General features: G+C 36.2%; 1 protein-coding gene across 1 annotated transcript in view; it reads right to left on the minus strand.

The window, feature by feature from the left end:
• The window catches only part of ITGB6 (integrin subunit beta 6), a 57,952-nt gene that overhangs the window by 33,014 nt on the left and 1,867 nt on the right, over positions 1–23,071 (minus strand). The window contains exons 2-8 of the mRNA XM_072418232.1: positions 17,467–17,546; positions 12,712–12,916; positions 10,110–10,356; positions 8,158–8,323; positions 7,164–7,325; positions 5,922–6,017; positions 1,628–1,717 (exon numbers count right to left, since the gene is read on the minus strand). Of these exons, the coding sequence (XP_072274333.1) occupies positions 1,628–1,717; positions 5,922–6,017; positions 7,164–7,325; positions 8,158–8,323; positions 10,110–10,356; positions 12,712–12,916; positions 17,467–17,546 (1,046 nt within the window). The remainder of the gene's footprint in view (positions 1–1,627; positions 1,718–5,921; positions 6,018–7,163; positions 7,326–8,157; positions 8,324–10,109; positions 10,357–12,711; positions 12,917–17,466; positions 17,547–23,071) is intronic.

Consider the following 23,071-nt stretch of genomic DNA (forward strand, 5'->3'; position numbering starts at 1 on the left):
TTCTTTTTTGGTCTAATAAATATATAACTAAAAATGTTTGGTATTTCTGTTCAATACAAGCAAAAAGTGCAATGGGGGTTTTTTTTACTAAAGGGATTCAGGCTATTCACTGAATTATCATTATAATTTATTGAATTGGTGATAGTCTATTTTTCAAAGTATACCCAATAATGTTTAAGGAACTCATTTACTAAGTTTGCAAGGGACCATTACCTTTGCTATTTGAACAGTGCACATTTCTTTAGTAAACCAACCCATGCTGTCATCTTAGGACAGGAAATATGTTAGTGGTTGAATCGCACAATGAAAATCAAGGGGAAAAAGTATGAAAAAAGACAAGAGGCAGCTACCTGAAATTAAACTGAAATATAAAGACATTTTTTTAAGATGACTGAAAGCTTACAGGTTTATATTGATGCCCCCTAAGTAAGCAGAAAGCTACCTTTAAAGTCATAAATAGCAATACTAGCCTGACCTTTATCCTTCCTGTAGAGAAAGAGAACTAGCTGGAGTTATATAAATATGCAGTATATAGTATACAAAAGTGCAATCATTCTGTTTGGATAACTCATATAACCCACCAATGTTTGTACTTACTTGGAGAGCTTCTGTCTTTTTCTATACATGATGTAGCCAAAGATAATACTGTAAGGTTCAGTAAGGAAGACTTTCACAGCAAATTATCTAACTAGTCTTTATGGTGGTGATGAAGAGAGAACAGTGCAGTTTGACTTTTAGATATATATATTAAGTTTTTTTCTTTGTTGGTGCAAAATGTTATCAACCCATAAAGATGAGCAGGTGTGGACTATAGCAGCTGAGCCTAAATTAATAACTTTAGTAGCTCTAAAACCTGGAATTTTGTCTGTTTGGAGATTCTCACTGTGCATGGTCGAAGGAGCAGCCCAAAGCCTGCTGTGATATATGATGTATGTATCCCAGGAGACTCTGGGTTCCCATTCAGTCTTTAAAGACAGAAGGGGAGGGACTTCCCCATTTTAAAAAAAAATATTTAGAAAAAAACATAATTTTTATCTGATATAAAAGGGTTAAATACAGTATATAAAGTAAAAATGTTGGTGATAGGTCCACTTTAAAGTTTGTGGGTTTCAGGTTTTCTCTTACAGGAATTAAAGAATAAGGAAAAGAAGGGTATTGCAGGGCTTCCTCCCCAAGGGGCCCTTGTGTGCATGTGCTTTTTAGGAACAATAATGGGACCCTTTTGCCAGGCCATTCATTTCAACAACAATCTTCCCAAAAGACAATGGATCATATTTATTAAAGCTCTCCAAGACAGATTCCAGGTTTGCTGGATCACCCAATTTCTCCCATGATAGTCTCTCTGCTCCAGTCTTGGGGAGCTTTATTAAAGAAGGCCCAATATGTGCATTTAACATATTTTATACCCTATTTACAAATATTAATTGCATATAATAATCCAATTTGTAAGAAGGCGATTAGGTATTTGTAAAATGTTAGCAACTTCATGGCACAATATTAGATATAAATGTACACCCTGTAAACTGTTGTGAAATATATTGGTTGTAAATCAATGTGGGAGGTATATGTAAAAGGAGGATGTTAAAAAGACGAAATAAAATAATAATAGTATGTATAAAAGCCTTACCTTGTATGCAGTTAAAATCAGCTGTAATATATTTCTGGAGTCTTCTTGCAGCAGTCCAACAGTGGCTCCAGGTATGAGCTTTGTATAATTCTGCAATTAATAAAGAACACAAACATGGTACAATTGTAACCAGTAGGGGAGCATGGAACGTCTTCTACAAATGATCTGAACAAACATTCAGATCTGGACACCCTATAGAATTGTTTGCTATATCAGAGAAATATGATCTTTTACTGTGCTGGGATGGTGTTTTTTTACACATAAATGATGTATTGAACGAGCCATAATTCCTAATTACTATTGGTGTAGTGGCCACCTCAATTGAACTTCCTGCAGATATCTAGTAACATGTTTTTCATTTACTAAAAACCATGAAAGCTATGTTTTAAATATACCTGATATATATATACCGATATACCAGAGCACTTACATTGGAAGAAGGGGAGGTAGCTCTATCAGACATCATGGCTTTGCACAGTGCTGCTAATCAATAGATTACATTTGGTAAAAGAAAGAAGAATGAGTGATGACTTGGCCTTTACTAAAATAAACCCTTTAATGCCATTTACTTTTCCCTTTGTAAAAACAGAGTTTTACCTTTAGCTTGCAGTCACCCCTCCTCCTTATGGTGCTGTATGTGTATATTCCTGGACTAAATACCTCCCAAACAGAATTAAAAAAAATAAACAGCATTTAGGAACCTTTATGTTCAGGTCTTGGCAAACTCCTGCTAAAATAAATACCTTGGAAAAATACAATTACATAGATGGTGAGAAGAACGTCCCTCGTATTATGGTGGTCAGAATTCAATCTCTGTAGAGATGTAAAAAGATCATTGCTGTCATGCTAGTAGCATTAGACGCCGAATTATGGCAGATACCATCAGATGGAAAGACAACCAGCCACAGCTCACGGAACCCCTTGCAACTCCTGCAGGAACCCCGGGGGTTCCATGGAGCCTTGGGTGCTTTAAAGCATAGAGAATACTCAGAAAATTATCAGTGAGGGTCAAAGATAGGCTTGTTTACTCATATTTGCATGGATATTGTATGTTCTAAAGGTCTATTATAGAGAATTATTAGTTTTTTAAATATTTTTTAAATATTCAGGTAAAATAGATCAGCCTGACACAAATAATTTCATCAATATGTACATTGTTTGTATGTATGGTTTTTAGATATATATTTATGATGCATGCAGGCTCCATATCAATAAATGATGCTGTTACATGTCATCGTCTTACAGTAAAACACGCGCATACGTCCATTTATGTTATATTATCTTCATTTTAAGGGACAATCTCCTGCCAGAAGGATAATTACCTAACAGTGACTATCTGCCAACATTCCTTGAATTACTTCGCAGACACAATGTTACTATTTTACCTGGAACTCTGCCTGAAGTCATTTCTCTGCAATACAAATATTTCCTAATATTTAGATGCGTGACCTGAGTCTGGGCTGGCAGTGTTGTGATAGTTAAGGGAAAACAGAACTCTTATATTGAAGTATCACATTTCTTTATTCTGCAGTTTGTGATGGAAAACTATTTTGCAAACGGGGATATATCTGTAGTTGCGTTGGATTAATGCATGGTTTGCTGGGTTCTTTTACATTCCAATTTCAAAATAAAAAAAGAGTTAAGTAATTGGGGTTATCTAAGGGTAAACAATGGATTAAATATTTTATAACTCAAAACTCCTGCACACTTTCCCAATATGTACAGTAGTGCTAGGCTATCATTGTGACAACTTAAAACACAGGGAAAACCCGGGATAATGTGGAGTTAGGAGAATCTCCCCCCAGAATTACCCTAATTATGGCACCCCGAGAAAGGAATCTTCCCCGTCTATGTGTTGGCTCCGCCCTGGGCAGCAGATCCTCAATTCAACATCCCATGTGTGAGTCATCCTGAAGTATAATTTTACCATATTAGGATTAAACCTAAAGGAATGTATATTACTTTATAACTAGGCGATGATATTACAGTAGAAAGTGGAAGTCAGGCTGGCGATACAGATGGTTCTGTTTTCCTGTTCTATATAAGCAGTTCATTCAATAGCAACATTAAATTGGCTATAAATAAATTCTTAGTTTGTCAATTTATTTAACTAAGAGTGATCAATATCAATGCACAGAACCATAAGATTTTTAATCAGTTGGAAAATGTTCATTTCTGATGGGTTTTTGAGACCGCTCTTTTCTATTAAGCCAACTTCTCAAACATGCACACAAAGGCTTATCTTTATTAACCTAATGAATGATTGCAAGTGAAAATATGGTGATCAATTTGGATTTCAAACAGTTACATATCATCTGTACTAAAGAATAATTTGTGTATCAATTGTGGTGTGTGGTCATACGTTTGATTGATTTTAATGAATTTTTGGCTTTTATATAAAATGGTGGAATTGAAAATCGATTTTATATTTGGTCTATTCAGGCATGGCTAACTATACAAAGCCTGACTTCAGTGAACCCACATGTAAGGAGTACTCTGGATTCTCGCTATACTGGATAACATAGAACTTAGATTGCCTGACCTTTGTGACTTCAGCTGTATAATGTGCTGCATAGCATTATCTGCATTGTATTGTTTAGTTATTTATTTTGTGAAATATCTTCTAAACCAAAGCTTGTGCAGACCATGTTCAGCAGGAACTCCTTCAGTGGCATAAAAAAAACCCTGACAGATGTAAAAATAAGAGAACATTTTCTGTGTCTGATGCCAAGTATATGACATATCAAACATTAACCATATTTTCCTGATTATGGCTTCACAATCTCAAAAATAAATTGAACACGACATTTCATGCTCAGATCACATCTGCTCTGCGGTTCCTCTTCCATAAGTCATTCAATGAGCGTTATCAGAAGGGTAGCTGAGGCTTTCCTTTTTCTACATAACAAGAAGAGATATTTCTTTATTTTGAAGTGGCTATTTTATATATTCATTGTGCTTTAAATATTAGGATTTAAATGTATATGCAAATCTGATAGTAGTTACTTTAATTGGTATGAAATAAGATTGTGTAAATGGCCCATAGACACATTTATAAAGAAGTATCTCTTAAATTATGATTTTTGGGGGCAGAGTCCTCTCCTCCTCTTGTGTCATTGGGCCTGATTTATTCATTTATTTATTTATTTAATATAATTTCTCCAAGGCTGGAGAGGATATGCTTTCATTACTGAGTCATTTGCTGTTTATTAGCAAGTGTTTTGAATCCTGGACCAGATTTATTCCAGGTTTGCTGGATCACCCAGCTTCACTGATGAAGGTGTATCCTCTTCAGCCTTTGGAGAACTTTTTTAAATTAGGCTCACTGTTTGTATCTGTCATTTGCAACCCCTATTAAATAGTGTTGTGTAATATCTTGGCACTATATAACACAGTAATGTTATTATAAAAATGGCGATGAGATAACATAACTTCATTTTTTCTTTGCCTTTTTTAATCATCACTTTTGTAAGATCATGGCAAAAAAAGGGGTGATCAGTGTCTTTGGGCAACCTATATTGCTGATTAGAAGCTCCATTCACTTGAACAAAGTAGCTGATCACCATTTTTAAAAGTGGACAAAGTAGTCTATTCTTTTTAAATGTATTTGTAGTGATCCTTGTGTTTTAAACCACTGATATCCACTGTGGCTTATGCTGTTCACCACTATCAAAATTCATTCTAATGACCACTTTATCAATTCGATGGTAGCTATAAAACTGCTCGCATACAATAGTGATCAATGGTTCATTGAGGAATTTAAAATCAATTTATAAACATAATGATAAGCTGATACACTTTAATGTTGATGACACGTTTATGAATGAGAGTATGTCAATAGTTCTGTTATTTCTGCTGCAAAACAAGCACTTTTCTGACAATTATGCTGATCGCCAGCTTAATGGGACTTACTTTCTCTGGCTTAGGAAATAATGGAAATTCTCCCCAACCTGACACAGACAACAGCCCGTCACTAATCTAGCCAAAACTAACATAAAGACTTTTTTTTTGACTGTGGTTCTAGTCAGGCAAACTTTATTTCTTGTTATAAGGACAGGAAGTAATGGTACATATTTAACAAAAACTTAGTAGAGGTAAGGAAAGATACGGTAGTTACTTTGTCACCTGGGAAAGACAAAGAAAATCAGAAAAAAAATGGATAGGAGATCTAATACAGCTACATCAATATGTAAAAAATGAAAAACGTTTATAATTCTTTTAAATATATTGTATTGCGCTGTTTGTAAGAATGACAAGGGATCGGACTATAAAAAAGGCTGAGTTTTGTTCCTACCTGATACAGAGGAACTTGTTTTTCTGTAACAGCAAAAATAAGCAGAATGTTATTCTCCACCAGCTTTTCAATCAGCTGCCCAAGTGTTGGATATTCCTGAAAGAAATCAAACAGCACATTGTGTATTCTGGTGTGTGTCAATTGATTTACAAAGGGAAATGTTAACTTGGCATTTGCAAGTCAGGCCGTTTCTACATCTTCACACTTTTATTTTCACATCTGCCTTCTACTCATAATGATATTCTCAAGTTATAGGACCCAAGAAAAGACAAGCAAACCACCATTTTGGGTATACCTTTTTCTTGATCATTCTTTTTGGCCCACTGGGTTTTTAGAAAATTATTTTCAGTATTTAGCTTACCTTAAGAAATAATTTTCTTACATATTAAGTATTGCAATAATAATGAAATGTAGCACATCATTCAAACACGACTGTTAATCAGTCAAATGCTCAAGTATAATTTTACAATTAGACCAAAACTAAAAATCATTCCCTTACAAAACTGTGCAATGTTATTTGGCCTTCTCTTGTATATGAACATAAGTAACTCACAACCCTGCACTTGTTTTGCTGAGTTCATAAATATTGGTGTAGATTTAACTAACTTACCGGTACATATAAGGCATTACAGATTTGGTACCAACAACCATTCTATATATTACAACATACTTCCTCAAGGTTGAAGGCTTGGTAAATCTTCCTAATACCTCTGTAATAGCTGAATTTGACATTCTAGCAGTAGCAATGATAGAAATATTGTATAAAATAATTTGTATCTTTATATAAAAGCAAAAAATACTACTAGAATGTACCTGTGTGGAATTTCAATTACAGGTAAAGAAGGTCTGGAACTCCCTCTCCCCTTTTCACCATTTTAGACTTTTATATCTGGGTTGGGGGTGAAGATTGAAATTGCCACCTTTTTTTTTTTAAAAGCATCATGCTGTACTTAAAAAATCATCCTATTCATTATAACTTTGGAAATACATATTTAATATGTCAAAGAGGATCCCCACAACATTCTGGGTTATCTACAATGATATCACAGAAGTAGCCTTGGGACTCTCTTTGTCTGATTGAAACCTTTGGAGAAAGCCATCCAATAAGTGATGAATTATTGTATGGTATATTGTAACTAATATGATGGCTAAATACACTGTTAGCACATCACTGACAACCCCTCCTTTCCTCCTTAGGTCTTACAGATAGCACAAATAACATGCAAGCACAATGGCACATACCTGGACAGTTGACATGTAGTATTCATTATTGCTGTCTAGATGACACTGACTATCATTGGGTATCACAATTCCAGCCAGTTTACTGTCCATGCCATAATGGGAATCAGCATCTGTCACAAACACCAGTAAATGCATCGCTCCATTCCGCCATCCAATCTTATCCTGAGTTTACAAGAACTTATATTAAAATAGAGTTTGTGTAACATGAAAATATAGACAACAGTCCCATAAAACCTTTCCAGGTATGAAAAATAATAATAATAATTGTAGTTATTATTATTATTATTATTATTATTATTAATAATAATAATAATATTAATAATAATTTACAATTAAGATATATAGAAAAATAATATTTATTTCCAACACAAAACCAAAGAGCCATATACTGTCTCCAATTCTGCATGCAAGTCTGTATTGAACAAAGTGCAAAAACGCTCCACCCATTCATTCTTTTGGTGCATTTTCTCCGAATTTGGGTGTTATCATGGAGCATGAAGGTGACTTAGAATCAAAATGATTTGTATCCTCAATTTTAGATAACTAGATAGGGAGCAGTAATTGTTATTTGGGTCTCTCCTTGGAAGAAGACACTTTAATTTTTATCCTAGGGACATCTTCAACAATCCATAAAGTTCAAATTATCAGCCCTGCACTTTGTTTCACCCTTCATGAGACTCCCAGTTGCTTCTTTAATTCTATGACCAATCTCACTGACCATTATGGGTCTGGAAAAAAGAGAGGCCAAGGGAAGCTAGATTCCTACATAAAAGATTTAGTTATAAACTAGGCCACTTGTACTGCTTTGACTTCTGCTTTTGAATTTATCACCAAGACCAAAGTCTGAGTTTCTTAGGCTTTTCATACTTTTAACAAAATTCATCCATTTAGAAATAGCAATCATCTAGTGATAATGTTCTAATTAATATTGCAATAAACAACATAATGACAACTTCACCTTAAAAATGGCTACCTCTCTTCAGCTTTAACTTACTTTGCAGACAGTTGCTTGCATGATTGCATCAAATCCACCCTCTGGAGTGTCAATATTTGCTGATATTGTCTGTTTCTTCACAATGTCATTAAAATCGGTTGTATTATAGGTCAGGGGCAAGACATGCTTGTATCCAAAAGCTGGCAAACAATAAACTTCATATTGACTACAAAAGAGATTCATTAAATTATTTAGAGATGAAGGAAAACATACATTTACGTCTTTTCTAAAAGTAAGAATTGAAATTCCTAGTGTCTTAATTTCTCCCACAACATGTGATGATCATGCTAGTGAGGCCTGCCTAATGTAGCTTCTTCTGGTGCTTTGGCAACAATGCTGAACTGATTTTGAATTCCAAGCAGAGTTACCACCTTCAAGTGGTCTGTACCTGCATAGAATATAATGGGATAGGAAGATGCTGCAGGAAATGTGGTGGTCAGCATCGTCACCACTGATTTACAAGCCAATAGCTTGCCAGTTAGCATTTGGCCACACTTCAGCAACTACTATAGATTGCTTTAAGAAAAAGCTGGATGCTCTTCTAGAAGCACAGAATATAACTGGGTATTAAAGTTTTAAAGACAACAGTGACAGTTGATCCAGGGAACATCTGAATTTTCTCCCCCTGTTAAAGCAAATTATACCAGGGTTTTTTTTTTTTGCCTTTCTCTGGATCAACTATGTCTCATAGGGTTTTATATCTGGGATATGTTTATTTCCCTAGTGGTTGAACTTGATGGACTTATGTATTTTTTCAACCTGACTTACGCTGTAACTATGATTGGCACCATGGGTTGGCCATCATCCAAGTGGTGAACCTTATGCTTCCTTATTAAGTGGCAAATAGGTCTAAATGGCTACTGAAAATTGTGCTGAACAGCAAAATAGTGGTCATTAAAAGTGATGATGGTGGTCATGCTGAACCAAAGGATGTCAGTTATTTTTTTCAAGGTAAGACACTAATTTATCTCATTGATACAATTACACATATTGATACAATTATCATCATCAAGTGATCTCTAAAGAGTCTATTTAAAAATTATAATTTACCCAACTTTTCTTAAATTTAAATATTTTTCACACTGGATCAGTACAGGATAACTTAAAAAATATACATAAATATACTCCAAAGGTCTTTCTTTTTTTCTAATTAAACAAAGAACTTTAAAGGTGGAGCTATTCTTTATGATAATTTTCAAGGACAGCTGATTTGCTGTAGCTAACAAAGGTCATCTTGACCAAAGAGCAAAAACAGTCATACCCAGATATCTTTTTCCAGAAACAGCATTAATCAGAAAGTAAAGGAAAATCCCTTTTACAGGGACAGGGCCACCAATACAACCATTTATGGTAGAGATAGGAAGAGTTTGGCCACCTGTTGGGTATTTATTGCTTTCTGTTTCTGAATAGGGGGAATTTCTCTTAATGGACAATGATTCTGATGACTACTGTCCATGGGTATAGGATGTAAGATGAACTTTCCCCAACAAGACAGCAACTGTTCCCTGGATTTCTGTTTTCCAGAAATGAAAATAACTGAACTTGGTTTGTGAGGAAGGTGGAACCTTATAGCATGTGATGAAAGCTAGGAATATTATTCCTAGTTATATCATACTATACTAATATTATACTAGCAATATAGGACTACAATTTCTGGGGCGCAAGCTATAGCTGTAACATATACCAAATGATTATGCTTTAAAACATAATAACTTGCTATTAAATACTTCTAATTATATTCCAATGTAAAGAAGTGTGTGAATGTTTGTCCTGTGTCCTAGGACATCAGAAAATGATGTAATTTTGGCATCCAATGTAATGCTCGGTGTACCAGTGCTGTCATCAGTCAGCGAGTCACAGATGAGTAATACGTTACACTTTGCAGTGACTACAATTAATTCCAGTCAGCACTTAATGGAAAAATTCTGACTAAAAATGAGTAAGTTACTTACTGGCAGGGGTTTTCAATTTCTTCTGGAACAGTTGTAATATACGGTGAAACTGGCTTATCTACAAATGTTCCAAAGCCAAGGCGAAAGTTGCTGGTCAGCTTGGACATTTCTTGTGATAGAGCGGACCCCAACACCTGAATGGTCCTCAGATCATCTTTCATAGAGGCTGACATGTCCATTAAGTAATATAAATCTACAGGGTAATCTTCAGTTTGGCGTACATGGACTTGAAATGTTACCTCCTTTCCTGATGAAAAGGGAGAACAATGAATAATAAATATTGGAGGGTGACAGCAAACTATGCAATATAAAATTAGATATATGTAAAAGAAGCTCCAGTTCTTTCATAAACTGACTGGTTATGGATACAAAACTACAAATACAAAGTAAAAGTACAGTAATAAAACAAAACATAAATGTTTTAACGCTTAACTGCAGTATTTTTATTTTCTATAACAATTGTTTATTCAATTGCAATGTACTTTTTCAATTTGGAAGAGTTAGCACAAGTTAACTTAGAAGTTAGCACAACTCCCTTGCTCCTTGCGCATCATCTGCCCTTGCCATGTGGCCCTCTCCTTTTTAGTAATGTCTAATTACTGTCCTTGCTGGACCAGCTCCTCTTTACCTCCCCGCATAACCTATTATATAGCAACTTGGTGAGGACAGAAAGTAAATACTATAGATCAGTCTTTGCCAACCAGGGTTCCTCCAGAAGTTGCTAGGGGTTCCTTAAGCAATGAGCAATTTGTGCCTCTCAGATTACTTTTACTGCCAGTAATGATATTTTTGGCTGTAAGGGTGATATTCTTCCCACTGGCCAGCAATAAAGGAGGCATTCTTTACACTGATCACTACACAAATATACTGTGAGCTGTGGATATACAAATTATACAGAGGTTCCCAGAGAACTGAAAATTATTTTAGGGTTTACCCATGGTAAAAGGGCTGAAAATCAATGCTGTAGAAGTCCAAATGAATAACAGCTTTAAACCTGCTAAGGCTGCTGACATCACATCCAATAAGTTGGTACCCAAAAGCAGTCTCAGGCCAATATGATGCTTATATAAAGGTTCCAGATTATACAGGGAGGTATGGAGAAACTGGACCAGCACAGGCGGTATTTAGACAAAAAAAAGAGAGGACAAATGATGTGGAAAGAGACAAAGGGATGGGGCTCTGTGGAATTGACATGGTTCTTAACAGTTCATCTTCTTTGAAAAACTGGAGTGCCTTATTGCTCTTAGTGTTTCTGGCACCAGTCACTAGAACGTTGGTGACATATAGATGCTAGTAAAAAAATTGACTGGCCCTACTGTCCCCCACAAAATAAATAAACTTCACAGTGCCTGCATACTTTTTAATGGAGCTTATCACAGTACGTGCTTAGTTTGGATTAGTATTTTAAAGATGGCGAGCTATCATGTGGCAAAATGCATGTTTTCTGTGCTTTACTACCTGCTGAGACATGACTGGCATTGTAGTGCCAAATATTTTATATGGCACTACACCATGCCTTGTAAACACGTTCTGCAAATATCTGTGCAATGCTGTGCTCTTTTTTTCTGCATGTGTATTGGGTGAGCCTAAAAATGTTTGTCCATTCAGATGGAATGGTCTTAATCATCTTGGGTGAATATCTAGCATGTGTACACTGATCCTCTGATGTTGTTCATTAATCCACCTTATTGGATTGATGAATAACTGATTGTGAATAAGTTCTATGCAGAAGAGAACCTCTTCCCCTCTCTATAGAACAGAACCGCACTCTGTGTACAACACTCATTCGTTCAGCTGTCACTGGAAACGATCACGAAAGATCTGACATCTATCTGACGTCTGTACGGGGCTTTAGCTTGGAATAATACAATAGCAGGATGCATCATCAGTGACTATTTCTTCCTCAAAGAAAACTCAGCAATGGCTCAATTGAAAATGCATACAGACATACAAATGTTCCCTGAATTAACTAGTAATAGCCAGATGGCGTAAATGTTCTCCCAGCTCTGTAGCCTTCACTATTAATGATAGACTAAACACCGTCCAAGAGAGGAAGCACGTTTACAAATCGTGCAGTCTTCAATGATAATCCAGAGAGATGAATCACACAGAAGCTAGCCAATAGTCTGAAGGTTGAAGGGAAATACAATTAGATTTGCTTACATTTAACTTATTGGCTCTGCAATACAATATACAATACAATTCTACAATATACAATACAATACTGGAAGAATGACTAATAGGCATGCTGCTGGAATTGTGATGATACACAAACAGCTTTGGTAAAGGGCACTTAAATGTGTTAGCTGCTTGTTTAAAGTGGCTGCATTCCTAATAAAGAGGACCTGACCTGTGAAGCTGTGCTGAAAAAGGCAAGCAGAAGGAAAGTGAATAATCATCCATATTGTCAATTGGCATCCTGCAGCTGATTATTTTCAACATTGCACTGCACCCAAATAGAAAAAATACCTTCATTGTATAATATGAAATATTCCTTTACATAAACCAGTCCGCATATTAAGGTGTCAGATTTTATCTTCCCAAACGCTTTTAGAAAGGTTAATATATTCTTTGCGCTAAAGCTTTAAGAACAAACGCTTACCTGGTCTCAGTTTCAGTGCCAGTTTCTGAGGGGTTATCTGTGTAACATCTGAACTGTTTGCTTGGGATTCTTCAGTAAGTGGCTTGCTCTTGTGAATTTCTACTTTAGATTCTGGGAATTCAATGTGGCTTAGCAAGCAACCCTTTGATAAGAGAACCACAGGAGTGTCACATCTTAAAGCAACACCTAGATAATCCGTAAAGTTCTAAAATAATAAATAAAACAAATATGTTATTTGGCATAGAATTCTATAAAAGACATATCAGTTGTACTGACTGGTTGTTTTGCTATTACACATAACACTTTGCATTTTACTTTTTTTTTTTTTTTAATAATGTTTACAGTCCCCTTTATCTCTTTATTGTCCATAGCCACAGGGAATTGCACCATAAGATAAGTGATTTCCTAGTAATATAAAGAACATCCATGAAGAATCCTCAGCTGCTTGGTGGGCCTGCACATCTCCATGGCCCAGACACAAATATTGATTCACGTTCCATGTCTCTGTAAAGTCTGCTTTAATTGCCTTGCATCATACAAATAATGCCCTTTGTGTAGTGGGAGGTAGGAAGTGAATCTGAGCGTATAGAAATGGCTCAGTGAATATCTCCCACTGTTTTTTCACACCACAGAGATTCATAAGGAGCCTAAGCACAGCAAGTCATGAGAAGGCATTTCAGTGTGAATTGATTTACTGCTGAAAACTTTACTACTTGTGATCTACGTAACAGAATGGCTAACTAAAAAAAATATTTGTCTATATACATAGCTATTGGTATAAAAAAAAAAAATATGTGGGTCGAGCAGGGCCACCGCTAAAAAAAAAATGTTGTTGCCCTAATAAACAACTATCATACTTACTTGAAGAGAAAGGAAGGTCACTGATAACATGCAGGGTGCCTACACTCCTATGAAAGAAGTCTAATACACTCTTTTAATGGGTAATAGTAGAAATGTGGCCAGGTTATAGACTGTAAAATATTTACATGTTAATAAAAACCAGTAAGTAGGCATTGAAACATTGAATCCTCACTAACCTCTGTGTTAGTCTTATCACTTTTCTTTTCCCTATTCCTACTTATATTTACATTACGTTGAAGATAGCTGGCAGGCTGCAAACTCACTGTTGGAAAGAGAAAGAATGTGAAAGGCAAGCTGAAAAAGTTTTAGCTGCTAGCTCGGAAGATGAATTATTGCCCAATGCCTACAGCTTTGGAGTTTAGTGAGGGTTTGTTTTAAAGTTTATTCTACTAAGGCAGTACACAAGGGACATAATTCTACCGAAATGTTGAAAGGTATTCAATGATTGCTAGTAGCGGTATCGTACCAACCTCTATGTAAAGGAAACGTTTAGAGTCACTGATCCATAACAAGTTTTACAAAGCTTTACAGTCTTCAAAGGTTTTATAAGCACTTTGAGCACCCATCAACCTAAGTCTGAGAGCTTTGGACACCAATCTTAAAAGTGGTACTAGCTGTTGCTTTAAAGAAAGTGCTGAAGCTTGCTGAAAGCCTGTGTGGGCAAGCTAGTAGGTTCTTCAAAGCAGAAGCAGGTAGCATTACCAGTTGTTAGGTAAGGATTAAGGATGGGGTTTGTGTTAGGGCATGGCTGCTCACATTTTATTGTATATTTATTTATTTATTTATTTTTTTTTGCATACCAGTCTTGCTCGTCGCATACCCATGCATGCACAGCACAGCAGATAATGTGCATTTTTATGAACAAATATAATTTTGGTATTATCTGCAATGGTGATATTAGTAGAGGGATGCTCTAGCTTTTTTCAATTGCCAATTATCAGTGTATCCACTGCGTTCCTAACTGGTAGCATGTTGAAAGGGTAAAATGACTCTAACTTCAACTCCACATTAAAGATCTGATTCAGTCAAAGGGTTGGTTATCTCTTCCTTCAACTCAGCATTCAAGGTCTGATCCGGTCAAGGATGGAAATTCTGCATATTAACCGACTCAAGGACTACAGCCAACTTGTTGACTTGCTCTGAGCATTTTACTGGAACTCATATTTCACATCTTCTGCCATACAAGCGGAATCTATAGACTTGCTGATATCTACATCTTCTAAATGTGTTTTATCTGGACCTGCAGTGGGCTTCATAAACTCAGATTACAAGATTTGTTAGAAAATTGTCTGTTGTCTGGATCTGATTAAAGTGCAACTGTCATAAAATAGTTATTCAGGATGCCATTGCTACCTTCTTCTGAGAGTGCTACAACATTTCCTCAGTCTACTGATAGCCAGTAATAGAATAGGAAAATATTAGAACATTCCCCAACCTGTGACTGAAAAGTGAGAGGAGAAGCAGCAGATCTTTCGTTCAATGGTTACTGGTCTGGTCTGAATGGGCCAGATCAGTATTAGCTGATTCCATGCTCTTATGATTGTTGTACTTTAAAGTTAGCTGCTCCTAAAACTGATACTGAAACATGGCCAGCTCAACTGATCATCATTGCACAGGAGCCTATACATATACCAATAAACTTCAGTAATATTTTGTTAGGATTGGAGTGATTTATAAAAGTTAACATACATTACAGACTGTTCCTCTTTTTCCTCCTTTAGAAATCAGACTCTGTATTTTTGAGTTTATTTTTATTAGTTTTTGCAGAGACATAGCTCCACATTGGTATGTTGTTGTAACATGCACTGCACGTAGGAGCAGGAAGGAATAACCATCAGTGATGGCTGACACTGGCACACGTTCAGGACCTCCTGCTTTTCACTAGAATACCAACCTGATCAATTAATCAGTTACCTTGGAATGTCTTCAGACAGCAAATTCCATGTGTGATCTCATGAATCCCTTACTAAGAAAGAATTTCAGAAAAAAAAATTTTCTTTAAATATTAGAGTATGTGGACTGCAATAAATAGTACCCATTAATCTGTTCTAATTATATGTTAAAGACTGGTATTTATGTAACGCATATTTTGTAATGTAAGACTTTACATACACACAGAGCTCTATATAAAACAGGGAATCTGACATTCCCTCAAACATTCCCTGGTGGAATCAATTACAGCCAATAAAGTGGACCTATCATCACATTTTTTACTTTATATAAAAGGGTAGCTAACCCTATATAAGCAAAAAAATGTGTTTTTTTTTATAATTCAAAGAGGACGTCAGTCAGGCATGCACAGGGAGACAAACCCCTTTTTTTACATTTACTAGAAGTATGTCACCCGATCTCATACCTGTGCAGAAAAGGATCGGGTGACATATGAAGTAGAACCTGGAAGAAGAGGAAGAAGATAGAGGCTTCTGATGTCCAGCCCACACTGGGACGAAGGACAGGATGAAGCTGGACCAATATGACTAGGATCACAGGGGGGAAGTTAAAGGTAAGTTAAAGAAACTACCTACAAAGGTAAGGTTTATTGTTTTTTTATGATAGTTCAGCTTTACAACAGAACCTAGAAGACTCCCTTGATGGGAATAGAGCCCACAGTCAATCTATTCACACACTTTTTTGACTCTTTAAAATAGGGGCAGCTAACATGCTCTATAGGATTTTGTACTTGCAAGGGGTAAGTCACTTAGCCTAGTGAATGTGGTTATTTATTTTTTTGTTAATGAGAAAGACCCTCCATCAAGTTGTTATTGCTGTCTGAGTGCCCGTTGCTGAGATTGACCCCTCTATTTGTATTGGTGACCATTGTCACCAAAAAAAGTAAGAAAATGCAAAGTTTTACAGTGGACCTTATACCAAAAAAAGTAGGAAAATCTATTGGGACACGTTCCGGAAACAACTGTCTAAGAAAGAAATTCCTGGCAATTTGGGGGATATTATCTATTTAAATGTTATATCCAGGAACAGGAATGCAGAACATACTGTGGTATACAGTAAGAAAGAAAAATGGCCGGGGTTTAACTCCTTGGTTCCCTATCCAAAACTAACAAAAATGTTGGCTATAGAGTTTAGGTTTACATTTAGGATAGGTTTAGGACAATTCCAAGTACATTTGACTTGCAGTTGAGCCTGGGAGCTGCATTTGGCCTTCTGCTCTTCATCATTTGCTGCTCAGTATGGGTAAAGCACAAATTCACATTTAAACACATAATAAGCTTGTCCGTTAGCAAGGACTAATAAGAATATTTGTATGTGGATTGTACTTTGCTGTGAGAATTGCTGGCAGCTAAATGTAAAAAATCAAAACAACATAAACTAAAAATGGAACGTTTTTGGCAGCTTAGTACCCAAGTAACATGATTATTACCACTACAATGTCATACAAAGCTATAAAACAATAATTTTTTATGAAATTTTAAAAACATTTAAAAACAAGGCAAATATTCATGTATATATTTGGTTGTAACAGCAAATACACATGGAATCTCTAGATGAACAGTGTCTACACGTTTCACAGACACAGTGTCCACTTCATCAGGAGGTCTAGAGAGTATTACTGTTCTTTTTCCCAGTTCAAGAGTGTGCTACAGACATTTCAGTTATCACTGGGCATCGATGTCCAGGGGATAGGGAACTCAACATCCACTTTTGAATTTCATATATTTACTACTTTCCAAATGAAATTTATTGTTTGTATTACTAGTTAGTGCTTTTGTACAAGTCCAATTCTATTCATTCAAAACCCAAAGAAAATTCTCTGCCTTTTCATTTAACTACATTCCAATGCAGCCCTATAGTGCTGTTCCCAATATGTATAGCTATATGTAAAACAACAAAATAATGGAGTCTTCTTCAGACTTAGAATAGATCAGACAGGGTTACCTTTTGGGAACACCAAGCGCAATTGGGTCCTGATTTCAGACAGTCCCCACAAGTCATTGTACTTCCCAGAGAACAAGAGCCTAAATGTAAAAGAAATGAAGATCGGTATCAGTGCCTATGAATTATAACAAGATGTTATAGAAAAGTGTCTTTTTAACATGGAAAGTAATTGAGATTATTACGAAAAATGGAGATTGCAACATCATTTAGGCAATGCTGTGAATCTGAGCAACAATATCACTATATATATATATATATATATATATATATATATACATAAAAATTACGGAAGATGAAAAATGAGACAATTTAGAATCAGTCTGCACTTTAAAGGCCAAATATATATTGGATTGCAGTCACTTTATTAGGCTAATTTTAGTTTTTTTGAATGTGTAACAGTTGTACATGCCATTTCCATGGGGAAGAACAAGACAAGTTAGAGAAAACAGTCCAATTGTTATTCTTTATTTTGACGTTCCTTGTCCTTCTGTCTTTAAATCTTAGACAGGACAAACAAAGCTAGACCAGTAGTTTTTTGTAAGGTGGCCACATCGAGTCTGAATTACTAAAGTTCTGCAACACTGGAGAAGATAGACTATCATGGGAGAACCTGGGCGATCAAGCAAATCTGGAATGGATTTCTTAAAAAACATTAGAAATTAGCTGGCATATGTTTTTAATCCTGGATCAGATCCATCCCAGGTTTGCTTCATCATCCTGGTTCATCCACCATAGTCTATCTTCTATAGTCTCAATGGGCTTTAATAAATCAGGCCCATAGTGTTGGAAGACCTTGTTGATCTTTATTGTCTGTGACTACTAGCTTTTGAAGATATGCCAGGTAGGACATGTTTGCAATGTTGTCTATAGTTCTAATTTAACAGAGATAAGCATAATCATTTACCATCTGCAGTAGGATGTCATGACTATCTTATCTGATATTTATGGCTCAACAGTGGATTTGTTAAAAGGTTCAGTATAGAGTCCTAACATGTAGAAATTAAAGCCCAACTCTAGGAATTAAAGAACAAAATGTACTACTGTTTGATGGAAGTGATACAACCCTTCACCCCCAACAGATTGCTGGGAGGAAGAAGAAAACTAAATGCCCCTGTGCTTATGGGAGCTTATGGTAATCCTAAAGAGCAGTTATATCAGGGCAGTAGGATAGCAGGGATGAGTTAGTGGAGGTTGAACAGTGGCACTATGAAAGTTGTCACTTGCTTTACATAGTAGGGAATTAAAACGTCCTTTGGGATAGGTTAGATTGAGGTAGGAGGAGAGTTAGTTTTTGCCTGCCCCATTTTCATGCACAGAAATAGGGACAGGGCTGGACTGGTAGTGGCCATGATGTTCTGTGAAATATTATGCTCTTTCTCAAACATAGGAGCATAATGTGCAGGTTACATATGACTTATGCTCCATCTGTTTGACAGTTCCTGTTTTCAGATTTTTTTTTGTATACTATAAAAACCCAATAAAAACCACATTGACATACTAAGAGGGAGGCATGGAAAGCCTGCTTGCCCAGGGCTTCATAACCAGCAGAGATGAAGCCAGGAGGCCATAAAGAATCACAGGCAAGATATATAGGGTCTGCGGGACTGCTGATGTGTTGTACCTTAAGATACAAAAAGGGCTGCTAAAGGCCGACTATATGGGTTAGCTAGGTAACAGAGGTCCCCCCATTCCGGTCTTACACTTTACTTGCACTGTTGTATTTGTAGTTCTCTTTTAAATGTTATAATTGCAGTTATTTGTTCTTGTTTCGGATCTGGATTACTGTGATTACAACATTTGTACCTTGATGTGTTGTGTGTTCTTTTTTCTATACCTTGAAATAAATAAATAATGTTGAATCACAGGAAATGCTATTATACCTATAAAAATATTGGAAATCCTCTAGAAAAGCCACAATACCAATAGTTTTGCAAGTGTGCATTAGGTTGAAATTTCGGTTTGTATTATTTTAGATTAATTTACAGACTGATTTGTTGTGGGACTGGTTGGGTTTGGTGGCAAGTATGCTGAATATGCTTCTAAAATCCAAAATGTCAGTGTTAAAACTAAGTATACATATTTAGGCTGTGAAATCTTTGGCTTGGGTTGCAGGTTAGGTGTGAAACATTCACTCTAAGATTTAGGTTAAGTATTAGGTTTTCTTGGGTGCAGGTTTAGTGTTAAGGGTTTAACCTCCCTAGCGGTTCATTTCTTTCCGGTTTTATATATCTAAAAGTGGTACATTGTTTTTCATGAAAATTTATTTTACAGTATAATATAATAGTATGAGTATAATAAAGTTTGAAACACAAAATCATTTATAAACAATAAATTGAATAAATTAAAAAATCTATATATTTAAAAAAAAAAATATAAAAAAAAAATAAAATAAAATACATATTATACTCATAGTATTATACATACTGTAAAATAAATGTTCTTGAAAACAATGTACTGCTTTTACACATAAAAATCCAATGTATTGCATTCAATACAGTTATTTTGTATTGAATGCAATACAAATGGATTTTGAATTTCCCGCCCTGCCTGGCCGCATACACATGCACCGACGTCACCGGGAACTCCCCCGGTGACTCATCGGATGCAGAAGCACGAAGAAGAAAGAAGACGGAGATCGCGGCGCTGGACTGTGCGGGACCCCGGCGGATCAGGTAAGCGCTCTATTTACTAACCTTCCCTAGGTGTTCCAACCCCGAGAGTGACTTGGGGTTACCACTTATAGCAACTTTTTTCTACCCCGAGTCTCTCTCGGGGTTACCGCTAGGGAGGTTAAATTATGTGTTGGAAAAGAGATTCAAAGTGAAGGGCTAATTTTAAAGATGTTACAGTTTGGATCAGGAGTGGAGGTGTTATTTTAAACTGTTCTGTTCCCATACCATGATCTACAGCATTGTTTTCTTGATACAGAAAACTGAGGTAATTAACAGTAGTAAACAGTAGTAATGAGCCTGTTTTATTAAAGCTCTCCAAGGATGGGGAAGATACACTTTCATCAGTGAAGATAGGAGATCCAGCAAACCTGGAATTGATTTCTTAAAGTCATTTGCTATTTGTTAGTAAAGGACTTCAGATCCACTCCAAGTTTGCTGGATCACGCAGCTTCACGCATGAAAGTGTATTCTCTCCAGCCTTGGAGATGTGTGAAGATTTTCTATTATATAGAAGTTTAGTTATAACAATGACCCTTTTGACAGAAAATTCATATGCCATGACCTACCAATATATATGTGAAAAAAATCATGGCGTTCACATTTTTCTGTGGAAACCTTACAACATCTATGAGGTTCTTTAGCGTCCCTTGCCACTAAACGTTACACTCTGTCCATGTATATAATAAAAGTTCCATTATTACACAACCTTTACTCTTTCCTTATTGTTTCCCTTCAGGCATAAAGAGATTACATTCACCTGTTCACTTCCTGATTAAGCTGTGCCAAAACTCTTACAGGGGACAATAGAACCAATTTAAAAGCCAAATGATTTTATTTCTTACGAGAAAAAAAAACTCAGAGAAAAAACCCAAGAGGAGGTATAAAGTCATAAAAAATAAAAGCCAGTAAGTTTCCTTCTGAACATGACCAATGTGTGGTGTCCAGTAACACAACACCTGTCCCCAGTTCTCAGGAAAATAAGCTCACCAGAAGAATGCAGCTTGCTCACAAGTTTTGGGTAATGAAATTTACAATGTAAACAGTCAACCTTTCAACGCAAATATGCGTCTTAACCACTACTGTGCGCCTTGCCAGCTTTGTGACCACATGTAATCCTTTAAAAAAACATGACCCAGTTCAATTATTTTAAACAAATTTTACTACGCCTGGGTCTGTCAAAGGTATAGGGAGTCCCAGGACCTGTGGATCTACTGAACTTGATGGAACTGTTTAAAGGGAACCTGTGGCCGGCCTATGAACATTTATGTGTTTACTCATTATTTACAAGCAGAAAATGAGTTGTAATGAGCAGTGTTGGTTACCTAAAGAACAGGCTGTTCACATAGGTAAATGAAATAACCCATTGCAGGGGATATTCACAAGATTTTATTTGCAAAGTGAATTGTCACCATATTCACTAACCTAATTGCTGTATCCTTTGCTGAAGGATGATTCACTTTGCTATGTGAAGTGTTTATATTTCTTTAGCAAATCAACCCCAAAGACTCACTGATCTCTAAAGTTGCAGGACTTGTTGAATAATTAATCCTTGGAGTGGAAGCACTGAAGTCATACTCCTATCACCTCTGCTATCCTATCCTAACTCAAAAGCCTTCCAACCCGCATTAAAATTTCCAACAGGGTTACACAGTATAAATTTATTGAGGGTTCCTTCCCTCTCCCACTGTACTAAAAAGAGTATTTTTACTCTGTAGAAGGTCTTTTGACTCCTCAACATCCCCTACAGTTCCCACGCTAAATATATGCAGAGGTGAGTATATATTTGCTACATATATAGAGGTGAGCAGAAGAGGGGAGCAGAATAAAAATAAATTAATAATGGGGATCAGATAGTTCTATTCTGAGTCAATTTGACTGTTCTGGAGTTATTTCGACTTTGGATTGTAACTCAGACTTCCAAGTTCTGGTCTAATATTACTGTCAATGGCAGGTATTGTAGGCCACTGAACAATGACAACTGTTATCATTTGGTGGCTGGATTGCTTGAGTGGTTTTTAGGAGCACCATGTGTGAGATTGGTTGAGCAGCAATCCTGCCATTGTGTACTGTTCAGCCAATCCAGAATGGGGGGCAGCCGGGAACAAGGTGTCCCTTGCTGCTTTCTTGCTGAATTGGCTAAAAATAATGGGCCTGATTTATTAAAGCTCTCCAAGGCTGGAGAAGATACACTTTCATTAGTGAATTTAGGTGATCCAGCACACCTAGTATTGAATTTCTAAAAGTCCGTAGATATTTGTTAGCAAATCTTTTCAATCCTGGACTATATTCATTCCAGGTTTGCTGGATCACCCAGCTTCATGGATGAAAGTGTATCCTCTCCAGCCTTGGAGAGCTTTCATAAATCAGGCCCAATGACAGAAGCTCAACTAGATGGAATGCCATTGTTCTGTCGATTTGGCATTTGGGTGATAAAAGATGACTGGTTGAGTGTATGACCCAGTCTGCACCCATTGTCATATGGTAAATCTCTCATTGACCGGTATAGGGTATGACAATAAAAGCTTTAAATGTCCAAATCTAGACCATTTAAACTCTATTTTTAAATATAAATTTTACCTCAAGATTCTAACTCAATTTTCTCTTACAGTTCGAACACAATCATTCTGACTGGAACTGATCTGACTTGTAATTGTTTAGCTCTAAGCCCTTCTATAAATTATCACATTTTGTAAAGTTGGAGCTTAGTCCTGCCCTCTGTAACTTTGCTGCCCATTGCACTGGGCATTATAGTAAATACAGAATGGCTCAGGTTTTTATCAAGTTAAAATGGCCAGTCAGTTACAAGCTGGCTGGTGGACAGTGGTGTATGGCTACACTTCTCCTCCTATATGACAACAATCATAGAATGGTAGCATTAGCTACATAAGCAAAGAATTAGCTACAAATCAGGATAAAAACAGTTATCATGTTTA

This window comes from Pyxicephalus adspersus, chromosome 7, assembly GCF_032062135.1.
Source record: "Pyxicephalus adspersus chromosome 7, UCB_Pads_2.0, whole genome shotgun sequence".
In the NCBI taxonomy this organism is placed as follows: Eukaryota; Metazoa; Chordata; class Amphibia; order Anura; family Pyxicephalidae; genus Pyxicephalus; species Pyxicephalus adspersus.